This window comes from Lolium perenne, chromosome 1 (genome assembly GCF_019359855.2).
Source record: "Lolium perenne isolate Kyuss_39 chromosome 1, Kyuss_2.0, whole genome shotgun sequence".
NCBI lineage: Eukaryota > Viridiplantae > Streptophyta > Magnoliopsida > Poales > Poaceae > Lolium > Lolium perenne.
In genome coordinates this window covers 209,555,905-209,566,611 of record NC_067244.2, presented here as the reverse complement: position 1 = coordinate 209,566,611, position 10,707 = coordinate 209,555,905, and the positions used below count along the sequence as shown (strand labels likewise).

Here is a 10,707-nt window from a genome sequence, read left to right as displayed (position 1 = left end):
TTAAGCCTAGAATATAAGATATCTCGGGTTGAGATTTTGTAGCCGGTAGAGTACATCATTATCTACGTCGAGGATTTTGTTTTCCATTTTTTTAAAGGAAACTTTGAAATGTTGTATTCAAATTATTTAGAACTTGAAAAATGATGCTTTTGAAATGTTCAAAAAGAGGGGGGCTCCATGTCGCCCATGACCTAAGCGTCCGCACTCTTCTAGATACCACCCTTTTTCCATCTCCGAGGGCTCCTTTGATTCGGAGGAAAAGTAGAGGGGATTATGAGTTTCTTCGTAATGTATTGTTAACTCCTTTGATTCACGGCAATGGTGGAAGGGAAAATGAGAGAAACTATTCCTTTGAATCTCAGTTTTAAGGCAAACCGTAGAAGGAAAGAAAATTCACTCAAACCCCATTTTTCAATTCCTGTGCGCATGAAGGACAAGTTGGTTGGTCCCATGACAAGGGTGGAAACGGTCACACGCAAACCCGATGATCCGGCCCCAAGGCACGGCGCACTCGATGGCGCTCGACGGACGACGTGCACGAGTATCGCGGCTTTCGCAGTACTCCAGCACAGCACGCATCACCACCACATGCGCCGCGCCAGCGCCCATACGGGCATACGTCGTCGCCGTGAACGGCACGCGGCACGGGCACATGCCCCTCGCGACCGGCCGGACGAACTCAGCCGACCAGGCACACGCACTGGGCGTGGGCAATGGCAATTCGGCGCCACCGAGCCAAGCAAACAGAGAGAACGCGAAACCAAATCCATCATCCGAAACGACATGAATGGCATCAATAAGATTAATAAGCCGATCGATATATATACATTACACCCAAATCATATTTCAATGTTTTGTCTGAATGGAAGGCCATCGCATTATGAATGATGAGGCGATGGTGGCTGGAGCCCTTGGGTGGTGGCTTCAGCTTCAGGGTACAGAACGGGCCGGGCAGTTCCGCTCGTCACCGCCAGGATTCTCCTTGGGCGCGAGGACGAAGCTCCCGGTGGTGAAGGCTCATGTGCCGTTGGTGGTGGCGTCGGAGAGCGCGCCGTGGTTCAGGTCATCATCGTGCCTCCCGTTCATCTGCACCCGCTGCCGCTGAAACAGACAGACGCGTCAGCAGAACTAGTGGGCACAGCAAGGCCAGTTAGTTAGTTTTGTTGGTACCGGCACCACGGCGTGCAAGTTTAAGATTAGCATAAGACAGAGTCTGAGATTAAGATAGATGACTTGACAGGTCGCAAATCTAGAGTGTTCATTGCTGAGAGCCCGAGAGAGAGCTACTGCCATACCCGATCAGTAGGATCACCATGGTTCCCGTTCAACAGCTTGTGGAACTCATCCTTCAGCCTGCTCTCCTTCTCTTCCTTCAACCACCCATCCTTTTCTTTGGTACTCAACGGAAGCAGAGGCGACCCGTTTGTACGATCCGGCATCTCTGCACAAGAATGTCCGACAACACTGTTACAAACTGCCTGCCACAGAAAATCACATAGTGTAGTCACCTACAAATCATGGACTTGACAACAAAACACTACCTGGGAGCTTGCTATCCACGAAGTATACAACTAAATTAACGGTATACCTGCAAGGAAATGACTGTCAAACGCCCGGCGGCAGCAAAAATAAACTGATACTAGGTGAAATGGAAGCTACCGTACCAAGCAACAACAACATCCACACTGTAGTGCTTGCGAGCGGCAATGATAAGAAGACTTTGAACTATAGCCATCAACCACGAAAGAAGCTTAATAAACCTGTGAAACAAGGTCCACCAGTTCAATTCCAACAAAAGGCATACCAACAGGGATTTACTAGACAGAGCTTCACGACATTCAAGGCAAATGTGAGTACGAAAATAACCTTTTCGTGCCATATTTGTGATACGTTCGAACGAAAACAAGGGTGAAAATCATGTGGGATGAAAATATCAGATCACCACAGCCAAGATTTACTCCACGAGGAACTGTAGAGTAATACAGAGTTTTGGATAGTCAAGTCAGAACTCTTTACGCAAATTGTCAAACCGATAAGAAGAGAACTTACAATTAAGCAGGAGCACTTCAAGCACATTATTGGGTGGCGGAAGAGTGGCGATGGGTGAGCCCTAAAAATAGAAATCTATAGATGACTCCAGTATATCTGAACAGGTTCTCGCATGCTACATTGCAGAGGAAGAGCACACTGGGGAAAAAAGTCTAAGACAAAACAAGGGCTACCTCACGACAGTGATAGTTTGGACCCGGAAGCTGGGTTGAATAGAATGTAATGATCCTTAAAACCTGTGAAGCCTGGAGAAGCAATATTCGGTTATACCTCGGGGCAGGCACAATATTATAGTACATGGTTAGGAAGGATGCACTCACAACTAAGAAAGCGAGCACCCTGCGCCAGATTAGAACGGTGTAGAAGCGTTTACTATGATAAATAAAAGGATGAAAGGTCCACTGCATATAAAGACAATTTCAGCATTTTTAGCATGATTAGCATCACAAAATAAGGGTATACGCCTGGAAGAAAGGAAAAAATTATTAATGACATGATCAAGAAGGATATTGACCACCTTGTGCTTTTGGAAATAATGATAAGTAACAACATCTAATGCTTATCTTTTGTTGGTATGATAGATGAATGTAAAACTCAAAAAATAATAGGCTAATCTAGAATGTCATGTGTTATGGCTATTAAAGTAAATATATATAAAGAAAGAAACACATGATAAATATAAAGCGTGAAGCTAGTCAAATCAAGTAGCAGAGTATAGAAGTTGCCTACCAGAAAAAAAGAGAAGAAGATGAACACAAATGTGCATTCACTAAGATAACTTTTGTCTTGCCCAAGCTCCTAAAAATTCAAAGACACCAACAGGCTGAAATTACATCAACTTGATAGACATAGCGGCATGCACTATAAAGATAAGAAATCCACGTACTGGAAGGGCCATGAATCCCAGGTCCTGGAGCAATGGTCCAGGCCGATGCAAGTAATGCACTCCTCGAGCAGCCAGTCCATGAATATACTAATTGTAAAGAAAACTGGTGAATGAAGGTCCGAGTAATACATAAATCAACTGAAAAGCATAACAGAATAAGTGATCCTAGATAACTAAAGACAGAATTTTTATAAGTGACCGGTCAGGAAACTTCCATCACACTAAAAAGAAGAGGATAAATTGATTGTAAGGGAAGAGCTAATGTTAACCAATGAGAACAGTGTTCTCTGCTTATGAACGTAATGACCTACGAATAGAATAGAAGAATTATCTATTGTAACGATGTATGACTTTGGTGACTTATATTTTCAATCAGTCAATCACTCGAGTTTGAATAAGCAGAAGTCAAAAATATACAATACTTGAATGCCCAGGATATTCTGGTAAATAATTCATGAGAGAGGCAGTGTATATTTGTCCCAAACAACTAATGTGAAGGTATGCATAGTCATCAATGACCGGAGCAGCGAGTAGATGCAACACATAAGCACGGTACAAGGACTACCAAGAATGAAATGTCAGCTCAAGTTTAGTGTGCCAATAAAAGCATGCTTGTGTTTGCTATGCTATTTAAAAAGATTGTTAAGTACATTTTCGGAGTATATCATAGTTTAAATAGGGAAAGATGATTTCCTATTTCTGATAATGGGACACCGCACACCTATGCCGTTTGTCAACACGCTAGCAAAACTTGATGGCACTAAACGGATCGTTCATGGAAAGCAGAGAAAGAAATAAAGGCTAATGAAACATTTACAGCATAGAAAAAAAAAGATTTTCTATGCACGATGGCCATTGTGCTACACTTTCTATAAGAAACATAAAACTACATTAACTTTGAAATCTAAGATACTGAGGATATATTTGTTGTCCCAGCAAGGGCAACAAGTCGACAAATACAATAAATCAGCGCACAAGGCGACAATTCGTCCCTACAGCAGAGAAGGACCAATGGCCATTGTGCTACACTTTCTATAAGAAACATAAAACTACATTAACTTTGAAATCTAAGATAACGAGGATATATTTGTTGTCCCAGCAAGGGTAACAAGTCGACAAATACAATAAATCAGCGCACAAGGCGACAATTCGTCCCTACAGCAGAGAAGGACCAATGGCCATTGTGCTTCACTTTTTATAAGAAACATAAAACTACATTAACTTTGAAATCTACGATAATGAGGATATACTTGTTGTCCGAGCAAGGGCAACAAGTCGACAAATACAATAAATCAGCGCACAAGGCGACAATTCCATCTACAGCTTGGCAAACATAACAGTGCTGCTCCAGCTTGGAAAACATAACGGTATGCTTGCCCAAGCTATTTTGGAACTACAAAGTAATAAAAAAGAGAGCTTTTTCCAAGGCATCTAACTTTCAAAGGGCACAGAATAGTTTCCACTGCAAAATTTCACCTCTTATTCTCTGCTGATCAGCAATGGTGGTTACACAGTGCAGTCCAAATTACAGCAACTGCTACTTCACATACTCGCTAACCACATAATTCCAGGACAAGAATAAATACAGAAGCAGTATTAATAATGCAAGTAAAGTTACCAAAAGGGGAAATTTTGATATGGTAAGTGGACATATTAACATGTCATTAAATACTGAAACGCGCATAACAACACTACTCGAAATAAATGATTCCACAAACGGACGGGAGACCGGGACGCTGAGCCAGGGGTCTCACCTGAAACACCAATCCGGCGAAGAGGAGGAGCCACTTCTCGCGAAGCAGCGGCAGCTCGGCCGTTACCTCCGCAGTCACCTTCCTCCATACCTACAGCATAAGCCCAAAAGAGGATCATAAATCCTCAGAGATAGATACGCAAAGAGTAGTCGCGCAGTAGCAGTGGTAGACGGCGTCGCCAAATCAAGTTGATGCGAGACCTTGGACGCCTCCCGAGCTATGTACATCGTCATGGCCGCAGAACGCGCAGAGACCTTGGATGCCTAACCGACCGCTGCAGCTTCTACTGGGCGACGCGATCACGTCCATGCTCCGATCCGCACATCACGCCTCTGCCTGCCGCATCCCCGGGCGGGATCGCCACTCGCCCGGAGCAGAGAAGGGCGCGAACGAGGAACACGGAACAGGGCCACCAATTTGGCCCCACTCCTCGAGCGAGGGAGAGGTGGGAGGCTGAGAAGCAGTGGCCTGGGGATCTCTCGGGCGGCGGAGGCGGTCAGAGAGGAGCAACGCGGCGGAGGGCGGCGACCGGCGGCGTGAGACCTGGGAGCAGGGGAGTTGGGAGTCGACACGGGAGTTCAGAGAAGTCAGGAAGGAGATCAAAGAAAACGAGAGGTAATGGCGATTTTGGAAAATCATGGGGAGTGGAGGGGGTTTATGTGAAAAGGCGCAGGAGGTGGGGGATGGATGAAGGTCGTGGTCTGTCTCGTGGGGTTTTCCAACCGCCTTTTGGCACGGTCTAGTTAAAAATGGCCACGGCACGTGATATGGCCTGCCATGAATTTCTTTTTTCCTTTCTTTTTGAGATAGAGCAAGTCACATGATTAGTTACTTTGCAAGTCGAAAGTTTCTCCTTTTAGTAACTTCTATATATATTATAATTGTAAATTTGTAAACCAACTTATTATGGGAGTGCACCAATTTGGCTCCCGGCTATACGGAGCTCGGAGCCTCCATTCTAAATTAATTGACTCGGCTAATTAATTAATTTAACTTTGTTTAGATATGTATATATCTAGATGTGTTTTAGTGTATGTCAATACGTACTGGATATAGTTTATTTGTGATTATTTTGAGTTTACAGAATGAGGTTTTCAAATTAAATGTAGCTTAGATCTAAAGGGACCATTAATTATTATAGTTACTATATATTTCATGCGGGGTTCAAATTGCACATTTTGCATGAGCTCGCTATAAATCCTATAGCTGTTACCCAACAATTTTGTTGGAATTATATATATGGTAACGCTAGTTCTGATATTTATGGTAATTAAGATCCAACGGAGATAATTGATCCCTCTAGTAGAAAAAATAATAATAATAATACGGAGTAATAATAATAATAATACGAGGCCAATTACATATGTCTGGAGTAATATATGTAAATAGATGTAATTAGGTCAGATTTTATCAGGTCCAGTGTGTTATGCTGTGTACATATCTTCTGGTGGAAAAAATATTGACTTATTTATGATTTGCAATATACAATTTCATTGTACAATTTCGCATGATTACAAGAATAGCATGTAAAGGCCATTTAAGGTGGTGGAAAATGTAACACTTAAATAAGTCATGCAACTAATCATTGATCCTATAGTAAAAGTTGATAATGCCCCCATTTCAAATAAAAATTTGCAACTTGCCATCTTGTGAGTCATCACACTATGCATCTCTTGTATCCTAGAGAGCACATGAACTATGTATGTATGAAAATTGGCAACCATGTGCCAATGCCATTGGTGGGCTCCTTTTTAATAAAAAGAAATTTTTAATACTTGCGGGATGATAATAAGAAATTATACTTTCTCCGTTCCAAAAAAAAAAAAAGCTACAACGTTGTCTACATACTGATGTGTATAGACATGTTTTAGCTATAGATTCATCTGTATCTAGAAAACGTTGTGAAGATTTTTTAGGAATGGAGGAAGTATGTTCTTTTAGAAACACCAAACCAAATGGACCTAAATTACTGTGTATTTCCTCTCTATCCTCCAATATCTTAGGAGTTCTAACATTTGCTACATTCTTTTTTTTACACTTATGGGCATAAGGTCGGGACATCTTTCTTGAGTTTTTGTTGTGTCCTACCGTCACTGTTTTTTTTCTAAATTTTCTATGTTTTCCATTTGCATTCGTGTTAATATTTGCGTTGTTATGTTGATATGTTATTCTTTCTCGTGATCCAAATAGTCTGAGAGACTTTGGAGGACATACAATACCACAAGATGTACGTTTCAATTAGTGAGCATGTGGAAACACTCCGAGGTTTAGCAATACAATAGGGATATATGCACATAACAAAGATGAGAATGTCTTTTGGCGGGCAACTCTTGGGTATTAGCTTCGTCCGGAGACATTTATGTTTTGCGTTTTCACAACCAATGAGTAGCCAACTGTGAATGCTAGGTAATTTACAAGGCGCTGTAAATTTTGTAGCACCTGAATACTTGGACTAAAGAAAGAGAATTGTGTCCCGTAAAAGATTAAAAGAGTTGTGGAACTAGATTCCACGTGAACTACAAATTGTTCCCTTTTTCCATGCGACTCATTCCACACAGAAAATCACACTAAGGGCATCTCCAGCGGCGCGACGTAAATGGTCGCTCAGCGACCGTTTTCGTCCGCCGTGACCGGAAATGCGTCTGGCACCACCTCCAGCGGGGCGACGCAAAGTGATCGGGCCGTCCGCGGAGACGCAAACCTGACCCAAATATGCGCCTGGGATGCGTCTCTGGCGGACGCTCGGCGGACGCGGAAAGTGTCCGCTCGCGTCTAGCGGACGTTTCGTCGGGCCCGCCTATCAGTGACGCAGCGTCGATGCATCTTCTCCGCCAGTACTGGCAGCGAGGCGTCGCTTCGGCAGTTTGCGGTCGCGTAAATGGCGATGCCTCGCGTGGCGCGCAGCCGTCGCCTACCTCTGCGCACGTAGTAACGGCGATGCCACGCGTGACGCGGCCGTCGCCCTGCCTCCGACCTATATATACAGGGGCGCGAGCATCTCATCTCCTCCCCACTAAACCCTAGCCACCGATGCCGTAGCGCCGCTTCCTCTCAGCCTCCAGCGGATCCACCATGAGCAGCGCCAGACGCGGCCAGGCTGCCGCGCCTCCACCTCCACCTTCACCTCCCACTCCACCTCCTCCGGCCTCGAGCTCCTCTGAGGAGTTCGACTCCGAAGACAGCACCGACCTCCTCCACCCGGTCAGGGACACCGCGGCCCTGGCTGAAGCGGAGAAGGAAGCACAGGAGGAGCTGGCGGGCCACGCGGCGTTGGACGCCGAGCTGGAACAGCGCAGGCTGGCGGCCGCCGCTGCAGCAGAGGACTCCGACTCGGAGATATCTTGGTCCTCCGATGACCCTGATGCGCCTACGCCGGAGGAGAGGGCGGCAGAGCAGAGTGCCATCGTCGAGTCTTTCGAGACGCTCAAGGATGATACCGTCAACGCGAGGCTGGAGCCGGCACTGAGCCAGGACGCGGCCGCGCACCGAGCCATAGCGGCCGCGCGGGAGGCGGCGGAGAAGCAGGCGACGGAGCGACGCAACGACGGTGCTGGCCCGTCAGGAAGCAAGTAGTCTAGGCCTATAGATCTACTTTGTATAGTTTTTATTCATTTTTTATGTACTACTTTAAAAGTTTTTAACTATGTTGCAATTCAAAAAATGGTCGCCCCGGGGGGAGCACATCCGGACGCAAACGGACGCACGGACAAAATATGTCCGCGGGACGACGCAAACGGATGCTCGCGACCACTTTTAGGTATCCGAAACGCGTCGCCCGCTGGAGATGCCCTAACTGGAGATGCCCTAACTCGAGAAACAAGGAGAGAACACTAGACAGAGGCTCAAGTTAGTTTTGTCCCAAAATTGACGTGGAGCATTGTCCCTTCCCTCTGTTCCAATTGTCTCTGTCGAGAAGATTCAAAAGCAAGAAAAATCAATCATCAAAACTTCAGCACTATTGCCTTGTTCCAAGTGGCGGCTTATGTAAGAGAACTCGGATATTAAATGTGGAAATCTGGATCCGGCCGCGTCCACTCCGCGTACGTATCAGTGAACGAGTGCAAAGACCGAGCTTCCGTCAGATCTTTTCAATACTGAACCATCAGATTAAGAAGATAAAATAAATAATATAGAGCAAATCTTGCAGCTTAGATGATTCAGATGCAAAACCTCCCTGGACTTATTAGTGGAGGTGACAGTTGGTTGGGCCCCAGCAGGGCATTGTAGACACCGGCCACCCTGGGCTGTCTCTGTTGTGGATGCCGACCCAAGTGAGCCACTGTACCATGCTACACTGAAAAAGAAAAGGGAAAGGCGACGGTGTCATGCCACATTGCACCCATCTTTTTTTTTTTTTTTTAACAGGGGATGGGTCCCGAAGGACCCCGAAGCTTACATTAATTCTCAGCGGTGGAAATACATTTTACAACAAGGACCAAAAGGAAAACGACCAGTACACTGAGGTCCTTACATTTTGCACAGATGACCCTAATTAAAATTTGAGGAAAGCAATCGAGTCCTGCTCCTTTTCCACCACCTGTGAGCATCGCAGCACGGCCAACCACATCGCCGCCGGGGACGAGACCACTTGGGGTGATGCAGCGGGAGCACGCCGTACCGGAGCAGCGAGGCCTCCTTGGCACAGCCTGGAGGTTGAACACCACCTGACGACGCCGACCAGAAAAGATTGTAGCCGACGGCAGAGGCGGGAGGGGTCGCCTTTCGACCATCAAAGGCGGTAGTTGAGAAAGAACTGTCGCGGTTGCCCTCCCAGAAGAAGTTCTAGAGTTCCCCTGCTGCAGACCCTCCTCACCGCAGCCCAGCTGCACGAGCTCCAACTCCCCCGCATCACCATGAGTAAGGGAGAAGAGCCACACACCTGGACTACAGCAAACAAACCTGCCAAAAACGAGCTTTATTGATGGAGGTGCCGGTAGAGCTCCTCCCCATAGCCTTCGGCTCCGACCACCGGAGCTCCGCGAAGAGAAGAACCACCACCAGCCAGGCCAAGATCCAGCCCGAGAGATCCGACCCCCACCTCCCGGCACAACGCCAGTCGCCATAAAGGACAGAAGACTAACTTAAACACCTAAACTACTGTACACAGGGTGGGACCCTCACCTACTCGTCGCCGGCCACCGCCGGAGAGGAGAAGGGAGGGGCCAGCGGCCCCGGATCTAGAGGGGAGGCGGAGCTACAGGAGAGGATAGAGCCAAGGGGAAAGAAGGTTGAAGACGGGTCCCAGGTGCGGTGGTGTAGGAGGATACATTGCACCCATCATGTTATTGCAAATTTGATACTCCGTTTACTAAAATAAGATCTTTTACTATAGCTTTTTATATTTCCTCCGTTTCAGTCTCAGATTTATCAAAATTTAGATGACACTAAATAGCATCTGAAATTAGACTCCCCAGTACGTTGACATCGTGGGGACTGAGCAGGGGAAACCCTAGATCCACGCCGCTACCTACCCCCAACGCGGCGCCCACCGCCCTAACCACGCCGCCACCTACTCCCAGCGCGGCGCCGACCTCCCAACCCACCGCCCTCGCCTCCCTTGAGGCCGCCGAGCGCCAGGAGGCCGCGGGCGACCACCAGGAGGCCCTCGACCTCGCGCTCAAGGCGCTCGCCCCCCTGCAGGAGACCCACGGCGGCTGGTCGCTCCCCGTCGCGCGCGCCCTCCGCCTCGCTGGCGCCGCGACCTTCCGCCTCAACCTCCTCAACGACAGCCTTGACTCCCTCGAGGCCGCCGCCGAGATCGTCGACTCCACTGCTGGGCGCGGGCGCGAGCCGGCGGCCACCGTCGGCGCGGCCGTGCTCGATCAGCTCGCGCGCACCAAGTCGGCCATGGGGCGCCGGTGGGACGCGGTGGCCGACCTCCGCCGCACGCTCGAGCTCAAAGGCCGCGTCCTGGACGGAGGCTGCGCGGACGCCTGCAGGGACGTCGCCGAGGCGTACGTGGGGGTGCTGTGCTTCGACAAGGCGCTGCCCCTCTGTCTGACGGCGCTGGAGATCACC

At 47.6% G+C, this 10,707-nt stretch overlaps 1 protein-coding gene across 1 annotated transcript; it reads right to left on the bottom strand.

The window, feature by feature from the left end:
• Positions 1-769: 769 nt before the first annotated feature.
• Positions 770-5,327, bottom strand: LOC127322563 (phosphatidylinositol:ceramide inositolphosphotransferase). The gene is made up of 12 exons (XM_051351162.2): positions 4,890-5,327; positions 4,690-4,779; positions 2,936-3,022; positions 2,779-2,847; positions 2,370-2,450; positions 2,223-2,294; positions 2,050-2,110; positions 1,867-1,969; positions 1,665-1,760; positions 1,542-1,588; positions 1,296-1,441; positions 770-1,101 (listed from the first exon to the last, which is right to left on the bottom strand). The coding sequence occupies exons 1-12, from the start codon at positions 4,920-4,922 to the stop codon at positions 1,018-1,020; spliced, it is 969 nt and encodes a 322-aa protein (XP_051207122.1). The 5' UTR covers positions 4,923-5,327; the 3' UTR covers positions 770-1,017.
• Between the last annotated feature and the right edge of the window lie 5,380 nt (positions 5,328-10,707).